The 24,062-nt window shown below is 36.5% G+C and overlaps 1 protein-coding gene across 1 annotated transcript in view; it reads right to left on the bottom strand.

The window, feature by feature from the left end:
- Window positions 1-727: 727 nt before the first annotated feature.
- plxnb1a (plexin b1a) overlaps window positions 728-24,062 on the bottom strand; it is a 107,569-nt gene continuing 84,234 nt past the window's right edge. Inside the window, 23 exon segments of the mRNA XM_048177758.1 lie at window positions 728-2,834; window positions 3,646-3,720; window positions 5,350-5,425; window positions 5,524-5,588; window positions 5,674-5,821; window positions 5,902-6,062; window positions 6,138-6,310; window positions 6,414-6,498; window positions 6,602-6,705; window positions 9,267-9,432; window positions 9,684-9,830; window positions 12,220-12,286; window positions 12,381-12,559; window positions 12,661-12,878; window positions 12,966-13,066; window positions 14,777-14,925; window positions 15,009-15,185; window positions 16,439-16,681; window positions 16,786-17,011; window positions 18,388-18,567; window positions 18,897-19,033; window positions 19,986-20,091; window positions 20,268-20,419. Of these exon segments, the coding sequence (XP_048033715.1) occupies window positions 2,730-2,834; window positions 3,646-3,720; window positions 5,350-5,425; window positions 5,524-5,588; window positions 5,674-5,821; window positions 5,902-6,062; window positions 6,138-6,310; window positions 6,414-6,498; window positions 6,602-6,705; window positions 9,267-9,432; window positions 9,684-9,830; window positions 12,220-12,286; window positions 12,381-12,559; window positions 12,661-12,878; window positions 12,966-13,066; window positions 14,777-14,925; window positions 15,009-15,185; window positions 16,439-16,681; window positions 16,786-17,011; window positions 18,388-18,567; window positions 18,897-19,033; window positions 19,986-20,091; window positions 20,268-20,419 (3,240 nt within the window). The 3' untranslated portion in view covers window positions 728-2,729.

A 24,062-nucleotide genomic window follows, 5' to 3' on the forward strand; every position in this document is an offset into this window, starting at 1 on the left:
TATATCCACCCACTAACAGGTGCCGTGATGAAGAGATCATCAGTATTATTCACTTCACCAAACTTTTTAAAACTGTTTTGTGTAAAGGTTCATTAAACTGATCCATTTAAAAAAAAAAATGTTTTCCCCCCCTGACCATTATTTCATATGGCTTTTGTGGACAATGCAATTAAAACAATTTGATGTTTAGATTATAGATGGTTTATAATGAATAATCATTTAGATTATAGCTATTCACTTTCACACAGGCAGCAGAAATCTTGATGTTTTTCACCTAGAGACACTCTCGAGGTCTTTTCTCTGACAGGGATTGAAGATACGAGGATAAATATACACGTCTCTCTGGTGCTGGTTTTAGAACAGGCAGATGGGCAGATGCACATTTCCTGGCTAGAGTGAATCCTGAGTGACAGCACCTCACATTGTGACACCGGCACACATAGGAAGCCCTTGTAAGGTAAACCTCCTTTACTGTCTGTACTGCAGGGTGTGATGTCGAAATCTGTTTTCCAGCAATCTAAGAATTTCATTCAAGCATTACTTATTTATAATAACTGAATGGTACCATTTTTGAATCAGTTGCAATTAAGATCCTTAATACATTAATTCTGTCAACAATCATAACCAGGGTGAGTAAATGATGACAGAATTTGTTGATGCAACCTGACTTAAAGTAATTTTCTGAACAGTTTATTACAGAACAGCTGACAACTTCTGAAACATTTAATGAGTTATAGCAACATTTTATTTACAATAGAAATGCACAGGTAAAAGAACAAACAGATGGTAGAAAGAATTTACAATCGCTTCAAACAGGCCAACGCATCCTGTGCAAGACTTACAAAATAATCTATAGTGTATCACAGCCACACATACGTATAAAACACCGAGCACAACAGTGAACTACAGCAAAAAATAAGACCAGTATATCTGCATGAAGAGATCTGAACAAACACTGACAATTGCAGTCAGTTCGCTGTAGATTACAAGATTAGAAAAAAGTTAATTTTTAATTTGGGGGTGGATCATAATTATGAAACTTGGTCTGTACATCGATCGAACACAAAATAAATAAATAAATACATAAAAATCAATAAGAACGTAAAAAGTGCGCGCAATACACTGTACGACAGTTATCGCAGCAGCTGAATTTAGTTCACCTTAAAATGTGCATTCAGTGTTCAGATGTAAAATAAAAAATGTTAGTCATGATCTGATCGCCAAAACAAATCAAGCATTAAGAGTGTGGCAATTTATTTTGCAATTCTGACTTTTTTTTCTAGCAATTGTGAGACATACACTCAAAACTGCAAGTTATAAAGTACCAATTGTGAGATATAAAGCCGCAATTCTGAGAAATATTCAAAATTCTGAGAAATAAAGTTAGAATTGTGAGATATAAACTTGCAATTGCAAGAAAAAGTCAGAGTTGTGAGTTTATATCTCATAATTCCCACTTTATTTTTCAGATGTACATTTCCAATTGCAAGTTATAAAGTCTGAATTGTGAGATAAAAAGTCAAAATTTTGATGAATAAAGTTGCAATTAACTTTGATATTTTATTTTTATATTTTATATAAGTTAAGTTTCCATTGAAAATAGTTAAAACGTTTGAAAGGATGGCCATGATTGCACAAAAAAAAAAAAAAGAAAGAAAGCATAAATTAAATACTTCCGTCGTAAATACTTCAGCCAGGTGTGCAGGGATGTACCGCAGATATACACATTTGGGACAGGCACACAAGCTTTTTTTTTTTTTTTTTTTTTTACTGAAAGCCAACCTAAAACATCGAAAAGCACACATCAACACTGAAGAAACAAACCTTAATGACTATGAACAAATGTACAACTGAGCATTGTGAACGTTACATGAAACCTATTTACCTAAATCAATTGTGTTAATTGGGTTAAACTGCCATTACATAAGCATAATCGACAATAAAATGCACACGCGACATGCATGTGCCAACCTAAAATCTCAGAATTCACGGTGAGTATCCATGCATGTTAATGTATATAATACTGTAGTCTATGCCACATGAAAACATGGCTCTGTTTAAGTGAGGTCCCTTAAACCAGTGTTTTTTCATGTAAAAAAAAAAAAAAATCCGGACAAACAAAAGGTCTATGGGAGTATTGGAGAAAAAAAAAAAAAATCATTTAGTTGTCCTTAGAAGCCATCCTTTGCTTTTAAGACATGGGTTGCAACATAAAGCACATCACACCAAATGCATGAGTTAGTAGTTTCCCAAGAACTCGCCAAACAGTAAGACTTCTTTTTTAAATACAGGAAAGGTGGCGCTCAAGCATGTTCGACACGCGTTCTGAGCTTGGGGCCGCACATGGCAATGCAAAAATCCCGCATCAGATAAAGGACTTCTGAGAAATGCTCCGGCAACAACAGTAGTTTCACAGGCACTGTAGCGTGTTGGCGAGTGACGGCTGTGCAGATGTAACAAAGACTCCTAGTGTAAGCAGAGAGGCAGACAGCAGCTCTATAGACCAGCAATAGTGTACGTGTAACTCTCTAGGAGAAATTCACACTTCTTGAATCTGGGAATGCCGTCTTTATTCATAACGATCCATCTCAAATATCCTCTGTTCTCCTTAGTGCTCTGGAGGCTTCAGGAAGTAAGAGTTCATGCCTTTTGGCAAGGTCTCTGGTCTCTCTGTGTCATTGGCTTTGTCTCTTTTACAGTCTTTGCAAGTGTCTGTCCGAGGTTACAGGTCAAAGGTCAGTGACTTTATTCTCCACAGCTGCAGCGATCTGTTGGAGCCTGTATCCCAGCTGCATCTTTTGAGCCGTGGAGTCCTCCTCTAAAGCTGTGATGATCTGAAGAGACAAAACAATGAAGAGGATGGGGGTGATGTCTGAATCGTCACGCTAGCTCTAAGTTGTCCGTTTAGTTTCAGACAATGTAAATAGGTATACATTTTTTCACTGTTGTTATTTCCATTTCTAATGTTAATTAAGCTTAATGTTGAGATCTGCAGAGCGGTAGGTGCTACACTGAAAAAAACAAGTGGTGTAGGATTTAGCTAGGAAACAATTTTCACTCAAACTGCTTGTAAATTTCCCAAATTTTGAAGTAGAAAGACTGAAATAGTATTTTTTTGTAAAACATACTTCATATCCATCTGTTTGACATCTTAACGTTGTAATGTGACTGTGTTCATAGTACACACTCTTTAGCCTCAAAAGGTCAAGAATAACTTTGATTGCTGATGATAAATTTTATGCCTACAGGCAAATATTACTCTGCTTGTAAACATGTGGAGCAGTAAGGCAGGAGATGTTTACAACAAGTCTATTTTTGTCATCTTTAATACTGTGCATCATTGTTTTTGTTACTAGGTTGCTTTGCTACTGCTAAAAACATGTGCCAAAGCATGACAAGAGCGTGCTGTGAAGGCCCTCATCACTATTCACACCAGAGAATACAAATATCAATGACACATCTGAAGGATAAAAGCACCCAAAGCAGAGACAAGAGAACAGCTACCCTTAAAATATGATTTCAGTTTAATAATCAAATATTTTAATACACAATTTATACAAATTTTAATGCAAAATTGTTTTTATATAAAATAAAATGACATAACACTATATGTATATGGATAGAGGAATAGAATGAAAGTCTCACCTGATCATAGTATTTGTTGATATACTTGTACAACTCATGCAATGCCACTAGATGATTAACTTCATTAGAGTAGTTCTGCAAGGGAAGCATAGCAGATAGTCATCTATTATTCATAATGCCCTTTTTACAAGATGTAATCTAAGTCTCTGGTGTCTCCAGAATGTGTGTGTGAAGTTTCAGCTCAAAATACCCTACAGATCATTTATTATAACTTGTCAAACACGCCGTTTTTGTGTGTGTCCCTTTAAATGCAAATGAGCTGCTGCTCCCCGCCCCCTTTCCAGAAGAGGGCGGAGCTTTAACAGCTCAAAAACAACAAAGCTGGAGAATCTCACGCAGCCAAAATGAGGATTGTCAGTAACGGTGTTCAGCCTTACATTGTTCAAACCGGAGTCGACACTGATGGAGAGACTCAGGAAGAAGTTACAACTTTTAGACGTTTCTGAATGGTTAGTGGATAAATTGATGTAGTTGCTGTGGAGTTGATTCAACTCATCCACTAGCATGTGCCGTCATGTTCATCTTTTGTGTTGAATTGACCCTCGTTTGTGAAGCAGTCCGGCGTAAAATGACGGCATGACAACAACACTCTACTACAACAACTCTTCCTCTTCTCTAAAGCAGCCCAACATGGCCCCGCCCCCTTTGTTGTGTGTTCTCGGGGGCGGAGTTTATGTAAATTTTGGGGTTTGTGATGTCACTAACCCAGGAAGAAGCTCGTTGTAGTCCCTACCAGCCGTTTGTTGTAGTCCTTAAAAAGTGATTTTTGTAAAAGAAAATATCTCCCTTTGCACTGAACTTTGAACGTCGTAACTTTGCAGATGATGTTTATGATCAAACAGCAACATTACACACTAACTAAAGTTAAAAAAGTCAAATCATAATCAAGGACCACTTTAACACCATTATCAAGTTCCTGTCAAGATGTTTTTCAAGTGTCGTTAAATTTGAACTTTGCATTCAGCAGATATCAATCCACTAGTTAAAATTGTAACTTTTTTAGATAATTCAAAATGGCAGACACATTTTACACAGAAATTAAATCGGAAATATATATATTTTTAGTGTTTGACTTAAGAATTCATACATACACAATCTTAAAGGGGTCCTATTATGCTTTTTTACATGTCCAACTCTCTTTAGTGTGTAATGTTGTGGTTTGAGCATGAAAAAGGTCTGCAAAGCTACAAAAACACAAATTCTTCTCTATATCAGTGTCGGTGTTTCTGAACTCCCTGAAACGCCTCCACTGTAGTCTTGAGTTCTTCTTTTTCGTCACAATATTCCTCATTTAAATAATTCCCGCCCAAGACATATGCAAGATAAAGGAGGAGAGGTCTGGTTGAGTTACGTTAATAGTGTGTTGAAACTCGCAGTTACGGCAATGTGTGTGACATTTCCAAAACATGCTCAGAGTTGTTGACCAATCACAACACACTGCTCCAGCTGACCAATCAGAGCACATTACGCTTTTCGGAAGGAGGGGCTTCAAAGATACAGGAACTGAACAGAGCGTTACTGACAGACTGGGAAAAGAGGTGCTGCAACAATGTCAAATGTGTTTTTTTACCAATTAAGCATGAAAACCTATTCTAGCACACCAAAAACAAAATCAAAACTTTGAAAAAGGACATCTTTTCAGATCACAACACTCACAAATGGCAAATATAATAACCTGAGTGTCACAAATATCGCACAACTCACCCTAGAGAGTTCAGCTAGAGAAGAGTTCATCTCCTGGTCACTGACAGAGATGGTCTGTCTTATGTCTGAATAATATCTAATGAAACAATCAAAGTAGCATGAGTACATTTATGCAAAGTAATGCCACTATACATGAATTTATTATGCATTAAACTGCACAAATGAAACACTCACCTCTCCACCATTTGTTTGTATCGTGGGATGTCTCGAGCGTACAGGAGCTTGTTGATTGGGGAATCCTGTATGTACAAGACAGAACCAAAGTCATTAGCAGCTGGCTTCTTCCCACAATCCATCTTGTCCCATTCATTTTGATTGGCTTACCCTGCCCAGTTTGTGATCGGCTATAGTGCAGGAGTCCATGAAGGTCTGAGCGATGACTGACAGCACTGCATCGACATTGTCAGAGGCCTGAACATCGAAGATGAACTGAGGGTTCTTCAGGATGTTGATCCAGAATCTCAGCGGCAAGCTAAAAAAACAAAACATAATACAAGATGTGACCCATAATTCTTTGCTCATCCTAAAATATAACAAGGAATCTTTACAAACCTGTTTGTTTTCCATATGTGGATTGTCTCTGGGTCTGTAATGTTGTGCTGTGTGGCCTGGTCATCCAGCAGATCAAAGAAATATTTCACGGCCAGAGGAACCGGCCGACTGGTGCTCAGAATCACAGTGAACAGATCGTCCACGAACTTCTGCAGCGTCCCCTAAAACACACAGTACAAGTGATGCAGTGCTCCATCTGCCCTATTGCCAGTGCACGTGGCGTCTGTATGTGGTACCTTCACAGACAGCAGGCGTGTGAGGTAGATCTCTGGGATGGCCTTGGCTCTCTCACGCTCTTTGTCTCTCAGACTGCCCCGTCTGTGCTTGGGTAGCTCCGACTCCTCGTTGGCCTTCACCAGATGCCACTGCTTCACACCTCCTTCATCTCCATCCTCCAACATCGGGGTCTCTGAGAGAGGAAAGAAAGGGAGGGTGGGATTTTCTTTTCCAATTTTCTGCTTTTCAAATCTGCAACTAAACGCCACATTGTGCTGAAAAACAAGGAAACTCACTCTCTCCCGGTATGTAGTCATGGCTGTCGTGGTGGATTTGCTTGGATTGTCGTGACACCAGTGTTACTGTGGCACCATCTGGGACCTGCGGGAGACACTTACAAATCAACAGTGGCTCACAAAAAAACAGCATGTGAAATTTCACTCCAGAAAATGAAGTCATTAGATTGAGGAGCAACTTGAGAGACCTTGTAGTGCTGTAAAGTGTTGAGGCGTTTCCAGGACCCCTGAACCACTGACGTCAAGTCCTGATCCGACAAGATCAGGTGACCAGCCACTCCCGCCCTCCACTCTATAAAACACAGGATTACAGGAATTGTAGGGTTACATTATATTATTTAGAAATTAAGTATATATACACTAACATTTTTAATGTCTCTTCTGCTCATTAAAGCTGCATTTATTTCATAATAAATACAGAAAAAACAGTAATATTGTGAAATATTATTTCAATTCAAAATTATGGTTTTCTATTTTAATATACTTTAAAATATAATATATTTCTGTGATCAAAGCTGAATTTTCAGCATCATTACTCCAGTCTTCAGTGTCACATGATCCTTCAGAAATCATTCTAAATCATTCAGTTGTGCTGCTTAATATTATTTTAGAACCTGTGATACTTTTTCAGGATTCTTTTATGAATAAAAAGTTAAAAAATATCATTATTTATTTAAAATAGAACTCTTTTGTAACAATATACACTACCGTTCAAAAGTTTGGGGTCAGTCATTTTTTCTCTTTTTTTTTTGAAAGAAATTAATACTTTTATTCAGCACGGATGTGTTAAATTGATAAAAAGTGATAGTAAAGATTTATATTATTAGAAAAGATTTATATTTTGAATAAATGCTGTTCTTTTTTTAACCTTTTATTCATCAAAGAATCCTGAAAAAAGTATCTCAGTTCACAGTTCACAGTTCACTATGATCACAGGAATAAATTATATTTTAAAGTATATTAAAATAGAAAACCATAATTTTAAATTGTAATAATATTTCACAATATTACTGTTTTTTTCTGTATTTATTATGAAATAAATGCAGCCTTAATGAGCATAAGAGACTTCGTTCAAAAACACTGAAAATAGTAAACTTCCAACTTCCAAACTTTTGACTGGTAGTGTGTATTATTAATTTTTTTTTAATTCATTTTTAAAGGGTTAGTTCACCCCAAAATGAAATTTCTGTCATTAATTACTCACTTTCATGTCGTTCCAAACCTGTAAGACCTTCATTCATCTTCAGAACACAAATTAAGATATTTTTGATGAAATCTGAGAGCTTTCTGTCCCTCCATTGATGCCACACAACTGAAACTTTGACGCTTCAAAAAGTTCATGAAGAGATCGTAAAACTAATCCATATGAATTGAGTGATTTAGTCCAGATTTTCTAAGAGACTCGATCGCATATAAACATTGATCAGCGAACATAAACAGAAGCTCAACCGAACCTGAATGAGGCGCGAGAACAAACCTCTTCCAAAAGCTCAAACGTGCTGCATAATACGAGAAAGAACCTCATTGGTTGTCGCACGTCAAGCAAACTTGCCTGAGCTTCAGTTTACCACAACTGATGTGAGCTGATGAATGTTTATATGTGAAAAAAAGACTAAATTAAAGGGGCAATATGTATTTTTTCATCCGCTAGAGGTCGCCTATTCAAAACAAAGGCATAGCTTGATGACGGCAAGTTTGAACGCGGAATCATGGGACATATGGTCTTCACCTCAACAGCGGTGGAAAAAAATTTGGATAGGACTCGGGAAGAAATCATGTTCATGGATGCGATTATTAACGTTACTGTAGTATGAAGCAGAGCAGGAGCGAGTGTTGTGGAGCTGAACGAGGAGCTGGAGCGATTGATCAACACACGCCTCACAAGCAGCGGGACTTTTATTATGACACAGTCGCTGGTGCCGGCGCTTTTCCGGTCATGAGTATGAGTATCATATTAGATACATTTGAAAATGATGTTATAACGTTACTCTGAGCGTTCGCTCGGCGGCTGCTGTGAGACACTGTTAAACACTGCAGTAAGATAGATCGATTTTACAATATCATATTAAATGCTGGATGATTGTGTTGATAAATGGCATGCAATTAATTTTAAAACATATTGAATGATGGAGAAAATGCTGTATTACTGTTACTAAAAATAAAGCTGCATCTGATTATGCTATGTTAGCTACTTCACAAAATAGAGTTTTTCTCTGAGGCATGGTAAAGCATGGTACTCGCAAAAAATCAAGACAATTAGATTTAAACAATAAGACTAAACGTGTTGAGCTATATAACAATAATTAGTTTTCTGTCTATAAATATATCAAAACAGTTGTTCCCTTGTCTATTAAAACATGTAAATATTAAAGCGTCTTTGGTGTTTCCATGGTTTCTACAAAATAAAACCGGAAACCGAGGGTAACGCGGGTATGACGCATTGACAGGCGACTCCTCACACGTCCCGCAGCCTTGGGTAAAATTGCAATTTTGTCACGATTTACAAATAGTTGCAAACATTTGGGATATTGTAAGTACTCAAGTGAACAAAATATATAACTCTGGCCTAGTGGTTTTGGATATTTTACTGCAAAATTCTTACATATTGTAAATCTGTTCATCATATAAAGCGATTGAGTGAGAAAATTTTGACTAAACCACTCAATTCATATGAATTTTACAATCTCTTTATGAACATTTTGAAGCATCAAACGACATGTGGAACGACATGAGGGTGAATTTTCATTTTCAGGTGAACTAACCCTTTAAGTATTTTATTTAAGTAATACATTTAGTAATTTATTTTAATGATTGGCCTTTCTTTGAAACATTATCAGCTCAACGCGCTCTTACCCAGATGCACAGAGTCTGCGGAGGGTCTTTGGGACCATGACATGCCCTTACATGTCTGCTCCAGGATCTTCTCCTTCACTTGTGTGATGGTGTCACAATCCAGAACCTTGGTGGGGACCGTCTGAGACTCACCAGCACCTCCGCTGGTCACCAGAACATTCAGAGTCTGTGAAACAACAGGTTTAAAAGCAGCTGCTTTAAAGTTTCACATATTACTGCTCATGAAAAATGTCCTAATCTTTTTTAGGATTGCGTCACATTATACATCATGTTTGAATGTACCATTGAGCAAAAACATGAATAAAGAAACTATAAAATATTGAACCTTTTTCATAAAAGCTTAGATAATGCATGACACTTTCAAATTAAGTTCATTTCTGTCTCAAACTCTATGTAGAGAGTGTGTGTTTGTCTCACCAGAGTGCGGTACTCCACGTCTTCCCGCAGCAGTCGGTTGTCGTTGAGTGTGTATTTGGCTTTGCCTGTAACAGCGTCCACTGGGCCTTTATCCACCTGGTGCTTTATAGCTCTGAACAGCATGTAGAACGACTCACCTGCTGTATCCTGCCACAGGACAAACAAGCATGATACTTACTCAATGGATGTAAAACATAAAATTAATTTTCAGTTTATTTTATTTTACCAAACTGAGCAAAAATATGCAATCTTGTGCAAAAGGTAAGATGAAATTCTGGTAATAGCAGACTGCTTACATAAAATGCATATACATCTCAGTTGTCATTCTACATCTCCCAATAATATGTCTTAGAAAGATGACATTTAAATGCTTAGTTTTATGATCAAAGCTCTGTGGTTTTACTTGTGAGGGGCAGAATGTATAATGCAATGCAATACAATGATGACAAATTATATTTGATACTCACATTTTAACATGATGTTTCTAAAAAGGTATTTATGGATATTCAAGTAAATCTAAGTTGCTTCAATGCACTAAATGTTCATCTTGAAATATTACTAACAATATAAAAGTTATTTTTACATTTACTTTATGAAATTCAGCAAGGATTTCACAGTTAAATGACATGTGAACCACAACCTGAAAGTAGATGTGGTAACACTTTACTTGAAGGGGTGTGCATAAGACTGACATGACACCTTCATAATCATGACATGACACGTGTCATGAATATGAAGGAGGTTTTATGAATGTTTATGACAACTGTCATTAAGTGTCATTCGCTCAATTATGTCATTTTTAATGCAAAGATGACATTGTTTGAGATGTCCGAGTTATGACAACTTGACATAAACCAATACATCATAACCTGTCAGTGTCTTTGTCATGACAACTTGACATCATTTAGCTTTATGGGTTAACATTACATTAAACTGTCATGTGGTTGGTTTTGACATGAGGCCATTATAATAGTGTCATGAATATGTATCTTGAGCTCAAGTACAGTGGTACAAATTGAACTTGTCATTAAAATGTCATTAAGTGACAATACTCTGACAAATAATTTTATAACAGCGTCATGACTATTTTCATTTCATGTTTTTTTTTTTTTTTTTTTTTTTTTTTTTTTTAAGTTTCCTCCAACAGAAGGTCAGATAATAGACAATTTCAAATTTCATAAAAAAGATGACACTGTTATAAAATAATGGTAACACTTTATTTTAGGGTCTTTTAACTAGTTGCTTATTACTATTAGCATTCATATGGCTAAAATATTGGCTATTTATTAGTACTTATAAAGCACATATTAATGCCTTATTCTGCATGATCTTATTCTACATTCTTAATCCTACCCAATACCTAAACCTAACAATTAACTATAATAAGCAGTAAATTAAGAGTTTATTGAGGGAAAAGTCATAGTTAATCGTTTATATATGTGTTCCCTATACTGAAGTGTTACCAAAATAATGTAATGTAATGTTAACCCATAAAGCTAAGTAGTTTTTTTAAGTTTGATAATTAATCTGCTATGTCATGTTTATGACAGGTTATGATGTTTTGCTAATGTCAAGTTGTCATGACAAAGACACTGACAGGTTATGATGTGTTGGTTTATGTCAAGTTGTCGTAACAAAGACATCTCAAACAATGTCATCTTTGCATTAAAAATGACATAATTGAGCGAATGACACTTAATGACAGTTGTCATAAACATTCATAAAACCTCCTTCATATTCATGACACGTGTCATGTCAGTCTTATGCACACCCCTTCAAGTAAAGTGTTACCAAAGATGTTTTTAGAATTATACTTTTGCTTGCTGAAAAAGTACAACTATTAATCAGATACAACATGCCTTAGAAATGCATGTATCAAATATGATACAGTAGGGTTGAAAATGACTGTTCAAAAACCTATTCAAAACACTGTAACATTTTAAAAAATATATATATTGTTAATTTATTAATCTTAAATTCAAGTTACTTTTTCTATGAACTAGTTACATATTTAAAGAGTTAGTTCACCCAAAAATGAAAACTCAGTCATTAATTACTCATGTCGTTCCACACCCGTAAAGACCTTCGTTCATCTTCAGAACACAAATTAAGATATTTTTGATGAAATCTGAGAGTTTTCTGTCTCTCCAGAAATGCAACTACCACTTTCAAGGTCCAGAAAGGTAGGAAAGACATCATTAAAGTACTCCATGTGACTACAGTGGCTTAACCTCAATTTTATGGAGTACTTTAATGATGTCTTTCCTACCTTTCTGGACCTTGAAAGTGGTAGTTGCATTTCTGGAGAGACAGAAAACTCTCAGATTTCATCAAAAATATCTTAATTTGTGTTCTGAAGATGAATGAAGGTCTTATGAATGTGGAACGACATGAGGGTGAGTAATAAATGACTGAATTTTTGGGTGAACTAACCCTTTTACGTCTTCCTCTATTTTATATTCTCTCTCCTCCAGCTCTTTGTATTTCTTACTGGGCCCTTGTGACCCAAACCCGAAGCAAAACAAGCCCCACTCACCCTGAGGAAGGTGTAAAGGCAAATGGACATCCAGTTAGTCAACAGCTTCTCCACCACAGACTCGGTCCTACAACAGATGAGAGATGGTGCCATAATCATCAGTTTAAAAGATTCACATCCTGTTCACGTGATTCAGTGACGGGACACTCATCACTACTGACCTGCGTAGCATGAGTTTGGGGTTTTTAGTGGTGTACTGCTCCACCAGGTGACTAAGCAGAGTTTTTAGGATGTCTGTGAAATACTCCAGCTTGCCGTGCAGCGCCACCGTGAGGAGGGAGGCCACATATGCCCTGTCCCTTGGAGAGAAGGTTCGCTGGGCTTCCAGTGTGTGAATGAACTGTAGGGAAATGTATGACGTATATGAGATGGGGACACTCTCAACCTAATCCGGTTTGGTTGTTTACATAATTCTTCCTCACAGGTTTATGGAAAGCTCACCTTGGTGAGGAACAGTTTGCTGTTGAGCAGGTTCGAGAGCTGAACCAGGCCCTGCTCCACCGTGGCCCGGCGACAGGCGGGTACGTCAAGGTCCCGTCTCAGCGGAGACTCGCGGTGACCCGGGAAGAAAATCCTCTCCGAGTATTTACGATAATCCAGGAATGGAATCCCAGAGCCCATGAGATCACTGGACACATCCATCATCTCTGTCATCAGATCTGCACATAATACACACACAGTTTATTATCATGGGGGATTTCCAGCATGTAGGCAGTGTGGCTGATGTTTGTGTGGGAGCGTCTGACCTGTGAATTCCTTTTTACAGCGATCTCGGACACTCGTCTCCAAATTCTCCAGTTGGATCTGGACTTTTTTATAGTCTCTTAGTGCTTGCTTGCTTTTCCTCCTGTTAAACACACAGATACATATTAAGTACATATTTTATATATATTTATAAAATGGTTAGTTCCTGTCCTTGATTCTGATTGGTCAATAGCTGTTTCATTCACGATAAAACACGACTGCTTCACCCAACGGTTCTGTGTATCACTACACAACACCCTTAGCAACCACTCTTAGCAACTGTTTGTTCTCAGCTGATATTGTTCACTGAAGAGATCGAGTGAGCGACTTTATTACTTGCATTCAGATTTAGCATTTTCCTTCAAGGTCAGTCCTATGTTCATAATAAAAAATCTGTTTAAATGATGGATTATCTTGTCCTTTTAACAGTTAAGGGGTTTTCCCGTGACTGACAGCGCTAGTCAAAGCATTTGTCAGCTGCGTCTTGTTCCGCGTTCACAACAATTCAGTCTTTTCAATGTAAAAGTCTTCACTACTGACTGACACACTCATAAAGACAGTCTTTGTCGCCATCTAATGGCGTAATAATGTAACTTCTGTTGCTGTTCATGGTCAGGGACTATTTTTGTCCAGCGGAAGTAAGGCTTTTAGTGAAACTTTACTACATGAAAGTTGCATTGATACATATTTTTGGCTTTAATATTTGTATTGTGTGGTAACCGTTTTATAAAAGCAATAAGGTACGAGAGGCTAGTGCTGTATCGTGAATAATAATAATCGTGTTGTGCTTAACAAAGCCCTTCAGCCATGACTTATTCACGATACAGCATAGCTATTATACTTATATATTATATATATATATACAATCATGCTGGATAATATGATCAGAGTTCATGTAGCTAAAATATAATTATATAAAATATATAATAATATAAAACAATTAATTAATTATATTGCAAGTATATTAATTATATTAACTAGTTGATTAATTATTAATTATAATCAATTATATATATATTACTCTTTCATTGTAAAGAAAAAAAAATCTAGGTAGGTATTACATTTAGATTAATATAATATAATATAATATAATATAATACAATATATTAATATAATATAATATAATATAATATAATATAACATATATATATATATATAATATAATATAATATAATATAATATAATATAATATAATATAATATATATATAATATAATATAATATAATATAATATAATATAATATAATATAATATAGTGATGTCCGGAGGCGATATTTGTTTTTAATGACAAAAAAGTTAAACAAGACCATCAAAATATGAGGAAAATATTTTATTTTTAATATGAGGGAAGAACAAAACAATAAACTTGGTAAAGGTATTTATCTGACAATATTTTTAGTTTTTTGCAAAAAAGGCAAATTACAGCTACAATTTTTATTTTACTGTGCAAAAATAAAATAAATAAATAAAAGATTTTTGTTTTTCTATGCTATTTCTATAAATGAAATAGTGTAGAAAAATGAAATGCACACATTGACTACAACATAATCAGTTATTAATATTTCATCGGTTCTCTCATATTTGCATGTGTTTATAATTTATTTGTATGACAGCCTGGCCAAAAATTATGTCCGTGTTATCACAAATAAAACAATTGACTCCAAGTACAACTATGCAATACGCTTACAAAATCTTTTAACATTTTTTTTTTTATATAATATTTGAATTTAGGGTGAAGATGTCAATATTCCTAGGCCATACACAACTTTTTGGCCACTACTGTATGTCTAACTTTAGTAAATGGTACATGATACCTGTATATGAGTACGATAACCAGCACGATAAGAGCCACGATGGAGGCTCCCACCCCGACTCCCACCTGGGCCTCTAGAGGGAAGGCAGCCGGGCCCTGAGAATCATACTGCACCCGGCCCAGAGAAAAGTTCAGATTGCCCATCCTCACCTGCACAAACACACAATATGAAAAGCTGTTCTCACTAGGAAACATGCCAAAACCATAACTGGTTCAGATATAAGCTGGCGTACAGTGAACTCTGGAAGCGTGTCGGTGGCCTCTCGTTTCTTGGACGCTGCCACTGATGGCTGCTGTGCCGGAGGCTCACAGTACAGGTGGTTTCTGGTTAGAGTCTTCACAGCACATTCTCCTTCACCAATCACAGCAACCACCTCCTCCTTAGACATAGCCAGGTCCAGATTCTCCCCCTAGAATGCAAATTCAGACAAAGCGCTTGCCATTTGTGTGCACTACATGGGCCATTCAAATAACAATAAATGTAAAATGTAAATGTAAATGTAAATGTGTAAATAACAAAATAACAATCTGCTGTGCATTAATACAAGGTGAGACGTGACTCCATTCAAGAGTTACAGCATGTTTTTATAGCACAACGCAATCCTTTTTTTCCAAAATAAATTATTTAATTAGCCTTAATTTAAATTTATTTAATACAGGACTGTATGTAGGCATGGTTTTAATCAAATAAAATAAAATTTGAGTTATAAAAATATTTAAAATATTTAATAAATATTAAATATTTATTTAATATAAATATTTAATAAATATTTGAGTGGTTTTTCATAGCAAATGGTAATTATTAATTGTAATAAAGTAACTTTTTTGTTACTAAAGCAATAAACCAAGGTAAGCATTATGGTTTACATTGGCAAAAATATTATATCCTAAAAAATATAATATAATATAATATAATATAATATAATATAATATAATATAATATAATATAATATAATATAATATAATATAAAAAAGTTGAGTTATATACACTTTTCATAGCACATGGTAATAATTGTAAAAAAAAATTAATTTGTATTAAATTTACTTTTTTGTAACTAAAGAACGAAATCAAGGTAAGTATTATGGTTTTACTGTAATATAATATAATATAATATAATATAATATAATATAATATAATATAATATAATATAATATAATATAATATAATAGTTTTGTTTTAGAAACACTGTTTTTTTAATTGCACATGGTAATAATTAATTGTAATACATTTTTAATTGTATTAAATTACCCAAGTATTTTGGTTTTCCTGTAATTAATATAATATAATATAAAATAAAATAATATAATATATAATATAATATAATAATATAATATAATATAATATAATATAATATAATATAATATAATATAATATAATATACTTGTGCTGGTGAGGAACGTTTTGGAACTTTTTCATAGCACATGGTAATAATTGTAATAATTTAATTGTATTAAATGAACTTTTTTGTAACTAAAGAAAAATCAGGGTAAGTATTATGGGTTTACTGTAATAATATAATATAACAACTTTTCATATAACATGGTAATAATTAATGGTAATTAATTTTATTTCATTTCATTAAATACAAAAATGTTATTTTATTAAATTAATATAATATAATATAACATAACATGGCTTTGAAAACGATAAGAAGAGACTGACCTCCACAGAGATGATGCTGCCGGGTTTGTGGCGGAAGGGTTTGCTGGGGTCGTGTTGATTGAGGGTGTGAAGGACAGGATTGGGCTCATAACTGAAGGGGCTGCCGCTGACCGCCTCAAACTCAAAGTGGAGGTTATCCAGGAGGAAATGCACACTGACGGCAGCACGCAGGGCCTCGGGCCCCACCTCCGGAGTGGGACACAGGATCAGAATTGAGCTGTTCACTGTGCAGCGCTCCTCCACCTGATCAAGAACAGGGCATGAAGAAACAAGGTGGAAAAATATTTTAATAACCGACATGTGAATACCGGTCATTTTGTTTATATAAGGCACAAGCGCAGACTCACTTGTGTGAACTCTACCTGTTTGACGACACAGAGACTATCTTCAGGACAGTTGGGCTCTGGGACGATCCTCCGCTCCCTTCTGAGAAGACTGTGATTCGCACTCCTCCTCTTCTTCTTCCTCCTCCTCTTCTGAGAGTGTGGCTCCAGAGGGGTCAGGGTCACACGGATACGGGGCTCCTGAACCACGTCCAGATGCTGGCCAGACACTCGAATGATACGGCCCCCGCTTTCACAAACACACATGATTAATGAGTTGGGTATTATGTATGCCGACTAATAATAATAATTTATTTCCAAATCACTGATGGAAAAAATAACATTCATTTTTCAGTAGGTGTGCGTGTCTAAAATAACCAACAACTCTTCTGTAAATTACAATAAAGGGTTTTTAATATGAGAAATTATATTTTTCTTGAGCTTTTGAAATAAAAAGTACTGTTTAAAGTTATGCAAGTTACTAAATTTGAAAACACCCCAGTCCAAAAAAATTTATAGAAATTTGACAGATAAATATATAATCACATGACAGCTTACTTAAATGACATAAATAGGCCCTACTTACCAAGTCTTAATTTCTTATTTAACTTTATAAATAAAAAATAAAAATAATAAAATAAATAAAATAAAAAAATAAAATAAAATAAAAAAAAATAAAAAAATAAAATAAATAAAATAAAATAAAATAAAATAAAATAAAATAAAATAAAATAAAATAAAAAGCATAGGTATTTTAGAGTTATCTAAATATCACATTCCTTAAAAGGGAAGCTTTTTAAACATTTTTATTTAAATAAGATGATCAATTAGCGTCGCACACCTGTGGGTCATTGATAGGTGCGTAGGAAAGAAGACTAGTGTAGTCAAATTATGAAAAAAACACAAGGAAAATCCCACACACTATCAACTTGCAAACCCGTAAAAAAGTTCTTTATTGGCAACGTTTCAACTCCATTGTATTTAAAATAACATGACAAATCACAGTGAAGAATCATCAATATCCAATCAATATCCAATATTTTTACGGTTTTGCAAGTTGATTGTGTGCATGATTTTCCTTGTTTTATTCATATTTAAATAAGATAAAATAGGCTCCAGCATTCCCATGGCATAGACTCTTAAAAATAACATTTATAGGCATTTATGGTTCCATGTAGAACCTTTGACATCCATGGAACCTTTCAATTGCACAAAAGGTTCTTTATAGTGGAAAAAGGTTCTTTGGAATATTATAATGTTCTTCACACTAAGAAAAACACTATGTTCATTAAAAAGTTCTTTGAGGAACCAAAAATGATTCTTCTATGCCATCGCTGTGAAAAAAAAAGTATTTTTAAGAGTGTAGGACAAGCAGTTTGGAAAATGGATGTAAAATAATAAAATAAAATAAAATAAAAATCCTTAAAAAAAGATAAATTAATTATATTGAATTGGATAAGACTTGTTTTCAGGGAAAATATTTTTTACTCCATTGGCAAAATGACTTTTTTTAAATACTAAATTTAAAAATAGACATGAAAAATAGACATTGCCATATATTAATCTCAAAAACAAGTCTTAAAAACAACAACAACAACAAGAGTTGTAAAAGTATCATGTTCTTACCTGAGGAAGCTTTTGGAGGGAGCAGCATGGGTCACATTGGGGTCTGGGGTGTAATGATAGAGCACTTTCTGTAGATGGCGCTCAGCTCTACCAAACCGCACTGTAACGCCACTCTCTCTGGTTCTGTTACTCGCCCCGGTCACACACTCAACATGTTCGTTGTTGTACTGCTCGGGAGAACTGTTAAGACACAGACTGCATTAAAACTGATCAATCTGATGTACCGTTACTAATTATGAACAGGAATAAATCCTGTGAGATGTAGGGAGTATATTAGATTTATGAACTGATATATTTAAGACATAACTCATTGTTTTGGATCTATCACCAGACTACATCAAGCAACATCTTTAACATCATGATGATTAATTATATATGACATAATCAGCTGACATGATATCAGTTGTAGATAACGTGTGTGTGGTCGAGATGATATCATAATGAGATTTACTGATGACTTCTGTCTGACTGGACCGCTGTAGAGGACGATGCTCTACACAGTCACTTACATGTGACATGGGACTCCACCAATCAGGATGCTGATCTCACTGGCACGGCCCGTCAGAAGGTTCCGTCCCGTGATGGTGAGTGATGTGCCGCCTGACATTGGGCCTTTCAGAGGAGACACTCCCAATAACACTGGGTCCTTGAGTTTAGAAAAACAGAACACGCTTCAGAAAACACTGCCTTATACATGTGCTGCTTTAACAATGATCTCATCCTATTAGAGCACCTGAATACTACATTATATTTGGGTCTTTCCAGTAAAAATATCTGAAAATCTTTAAAATAAGATATGTTTAGTAGAGCTGCACGATTCTGGATAAATTGAGAATCATGATTTTTTTATTAAAATATAGATCAGTATTTTCCAACGATTCTGAATACATACCTAAACAAATTAACTAACTTGTTATTTATTAGAGGTTCTGACAAAATGTTAATTGCTGCAGTTCATTAAAAATATTTAATTTTTTTTAGTTCGTTTGAATGAATGATTCAATGACTCACTCATAAAGACTTCACTTGTTTCATTACTGGATGCATCAGAGTTTTTGAACGAATCTCTTGAATGAATGATTCAATGACATTTTTTAACAGTCACTTGTCACCACCTAGTGGTGTAAGAATGTAATTGATACTTTCAAAAGGTGATTTACTCTATTTTAAAAATAAACATTAATATCCTTAAATTAAAAATAAACATTAATATACATTCTCTGAAAACAAGTATTAATTTGTAAAACAAAACTGTATAATTGTATATGAATTGTTTTCAGATCATTTTTTTTTGTCACTTCATTGGCAAAATGTTTTTTTTTTTGTTTACTTGTTTAAAACGTAAATCTAATTAAATTTTCTTCATTAATTTACTACTAATAAATAAACATGAACATATTCTCTTAAAATAAAATACAATTTTAAGGAGGACAAGACAGAAACAGTTAAAGAAAATTCATTTTGGGAGAGTAAAAAGTTGTTTTAAAATAGTCAAATACCTCCCTGCCTTTAATAAACACTGAATGAATTCCTTGCATATTATTCCTTCTTGCTAAACCACGTTTATCCCTTTAGTGGCATGATGGATTAATGGTTACCTGGTAACGGAAGCGCTGGGCAGACTGCCCGATTCCTCCACCTTTAACCTGCACCGAGACATGCCCGCTCTGCTCCCCTGCACTCGCTGTGGTCTCACAAACAATGCTAACAGGCACACAAAGAGACCTCCCATTAATCAGTGCAGCGGGTCAATACTCCTCATCACACTGTGGAACTGAATCGCCTGAAGCCATTAATACAATGTCATTAACAAAGGCTAGTAATGCACAGCATGCCCTCACTCAAGATCAGCAGCACCCTGTTCATAGAGTTTGATTTACCTGGAGGACACCTCGTATCTGTCGGGGATGACGGTGCAGGGGACTCCTGCTACAGTGACTGAGTGCTGGATGTCTTCAGCTCTCTGACCCAGATTAGAGCCAGACACGGTCACCACTGTGCCGCCCTCCACTGGACCAGAAAGAGGCTCGATCTACGATAAAACAGAAATGAGTAATGAAGCTGCCCAATGATAAAACAGGTGGAAAAAAGCTGTGATACTTTTTTCCAACAATTCTCTGATGAATAGAAAGTATAAAGAGAACAGCAAATATTTGCAAAAAAAAAATCTTTTGTAAAATTATGAATGTCTTTATTCACTCCAAAAAATGCTGGGTTAAAAATATCCCAAGTTGGGTTAAAGATGGACAAACCCAGCAATTGGGTTGTTTTGACACAAGCGATTGGGTTGTTTGGGATTGGGTTGTCAAGAACCAGCGATTGGGTTGTTTGCGATTGGGTTGTCTGTGACTGGGTTGTCTTGACCCAGCGATTGGGTTGTTTGTGATTGGGTTGTTTAGACCCAAGCGATTGGGTTGTCAAGAACCAGCGATTGGGTTGTTTGCGATTGGGTTGTTTAGACCCAGCAATTGGGTTGTTTTAACCCAAGCAATTGGGTTGTTTGCGATTGGGTTGTTTAGACCCAAGCGATTGGGTTGTCAAGAACCAGCGATTGGGTTGTTTAGACCCAGCGATTGGGTTGTTTGCGACTGGGTTGTCTTGACCCAGCGATTGGGTTGTCTAGACCCAAGCGATTGGGTTGTTTAGACCCAAGTGATTGGGTTGTCAAAAACCAGTGATTGGATTGTCAAGAACCAGCAATTGGGTTGTTTGCGACTGGGTAGTCTTGACCCAGCGATTGGGTTGTCTAGACCCAAGCGATTGGGTTGTTTAGACCCAAGTGATTGGGTTGTCAAAAACCAGCGATTGGGTTGTCAAGAACCAGCGATTGGGTTGTTTGCGACTGGGTAGTCTTGACCCAGCGATTGGGTTGTCTAGACCCAAGCGATTGGGTTGTTTAGACCCAAGCGATTGGGTTGTCAAGAACCAGCGATTGGGTTGTTTAGACCCAGCGATTGGGTTGTTTGCGACTGGGTTGTCTTGACCCAGCGATTGGGTTGTCTAGACCCAAGCGATTGGGTTGTTTAGACCCAAGTGATTGGGTTGTCAAGAACCAGCGATTGGGTTGTCAAGAACCAGCGATTGGGTTGTTTGCGACTGGGTAGTCTTGACCCAGCGATTGGGTTGTCTAGACCCAAGCGATTGGGTTGTTTAGACCCAAGTGATTGGGTTGTTTAGACCAAAGTGATTGGGTTGTCAAGAACCAGCGATTGGGTTGTTTAGACCCAAGTGATTGGGTTGTCAAGAACCAGCGATTGGGTTGTTTAGACCCAAGTGATTGGGTTGTCAAGAACCAGCGATTGGGTTGTTTAGACCCAGCGATTGGGTTGTCTTGACCCAGCGATTGGGTTGTCTAGACCCAAGTAACTGGGTTGTCAAGAACCAGCGATTGGGTTGTTTGCGATTGGGTTGTTTAGACCCAGCGATTGGGTTGTTTAGACCCAGCGATTGGGTTGTTTAGACCCAGCGATTGGGTTGTTTTAACCCAAGCAATTGGGTTGTTTTAACCCAAGCAATTGGGTTGTTTGCGATTGGGTTGTTTAGACCCAAGTGATTGGGTTGTCAAGAACCAGTGATTGGGTTGTTTAGACCCAGTGATTGGGTTGTTTGCGACTGGGTTGTCTTGACCCAGCGATTGGGTTGTCAAGAACCAGCGATTGGGTTGTTTAGACCCAGCGATTGGGTTGTTTGCGACTGGGTTGTCTTGACCCAGCGATTGGGTTGTCTAGACCTAAGCGATTGGGTTGTTTAGACCCAAGTGATTGGGTTGTCAAAAACCAGCGATTGGGTTGTCAAGAACCAGCGATTGGGTTGTTTGCGACTGGGTAGTCTTGACCCAGCGATTGGGTTGTCTAGACCCAAGCGATTGGGTTGTTTAGACCCAAGCGATTGGGTTGTCAAGAACCAGCGATTGGGTTGTTTAGACCCAGCGATTGGGTTGTTTGCGACTGGGTTGTCTTGACCCAGCGATTGGGTTGTCTAGACCCAAGCGATTGGGTTGTTTAGACCCAAGTGATTGGGTTGTCAAAAACCAGCGATTGGGTTGTCAAGAACCAGCGATTGGGTTGTTTGCGACTGGGTAGTCTTGACCCAGCGATTGGGTTGTTTAGACTCAGCGATTGGGTTGTTTAGACCCAGCAATTGGGTTGTTTTAACCCAAGCGACTGGGTTGTCTAGACCCAGCGATTGGGTTGTTTAGACCCAAAGTATGTTGGAAATTAACATTTATTAATAAGTTTAATGAATAATAATTAAACAATAAACATTTATTAAACTGCTTATTAATAAATGTTCGCCTTTTGATTATTATCATTGCATCTAGTAATTATGTGTCTGATTTTTAATTTCCAACCTATTTTGGGTTTAGGGGTGGGAATCGGAGGGTACCTCACGATACGATACGATCACGATAAATGGCTCACGATAACGATAATATCGCGAGTCAGCGATTCTGCGATAATCGATATATCGCTAGACAATCCTATAATGATACATCGCGATATTGGTCTTAATATGAAAACAAAATCCACGTGAAAAGGTTAAGTGCAGGTTAACGGATAAATCCGATCTTATATGTACATTTAATAGAGTTCACGTCACCGAAAGCAAGAAATATGAGGTGCATTTTATTGACCATCAGTTAATTTCAAAATCAAAGACTGCAATAGGAGAGAGAGGCAACAGCACTGGTATAAGGTCTCATTACTTTTAATGAAGATAATTGTGTGTTATGCGTCTGTGACTTACTTTCACTTTCATATGCGGCCGTTTGCGCGTCAGCTTGCTGAAGAGATCTGCGGCGATGTGTGATGCAGTAGCGTTGTCATATCTGACTCTCACATGTTTCAGTTTTAGTATTTTTGGGAGAAGTAAAATTTACATATGTAGTTTCAACAACCAGATGCATTTAGACTGAGCATAGACAGTTTTGACTGGAATGCGTCCCAGACCATCTCCTGAAGTGGTTTGAGCGATCGGATTTAAATCCGTCTCAAATGCGTATTTAGGCATTTAGACCTGGTCTTTTCACGATCGGATAGCTATCCGATCAGAGAAAATGCATGAAGTCACCAGGTGCAAACAGACCCTTTGACGTTCTTCAAGCGCTTAGATATACACGGGAGCGTTCGAAAGCAGGCGTCTATCAGAGGATCCCTAATATATGCTTTCAAATGCTCCCGTGTATATCTAAGCGCTCGGTGAAGAACGTCAAAGATGTCTACGACTGTCACATCAATGGTATAAAAGTGCGTCAAGACTTTGAACTTAAACGTGGCTGGGGCATCTATTTTACTCACACTGCTGTCCGCCATCCTGTTAATTACCTCTTTTTCTTAGGCTAGTTAACTTAAGTTCACGTTTCCCTCATTCATGTGTTGAGCGCCGCCTTGAAGTAGGACGCTTTGAACAAAGAAATCTATATATAGCGCTTTATTTTTTTAAATTAAAATATCGATATTTGGCGCAGCGATACGATTCTCGTATCGCACGGAGAAGGATGACGATATATCGCCATATCGATATTCTGTCCCACCCCTATTTGGGTTCATTTTAAGCCAGCCATAAAGTCATTTAAAAGTATATAGTCAGTGAAATAAAACTGCCGAGCATGTTGGGCAAACATTTAACCAAACCCCTGGGTTTGTCCATATTTAACCCAGCATTTTTTTTCACTT

The sequence above is a fragment of the Megalobrama amblycephala genome, linkage group LG24 (assembly GCF_018812025.1).
Source record: "Megalobrama amblycephala isolate DHTTF-2021 linkage group LG24, ASM1881202v1, whole genome shotgun sequence".
In the NCBI taxonomy this organism is placed as follows: domain Eukaryota; kingdom Metazoa; phylum Chordata; class Actinopteri; order Cypriniformes; family Xenocyprididae; genus Megalobrama; species Megalobrama amblycephala.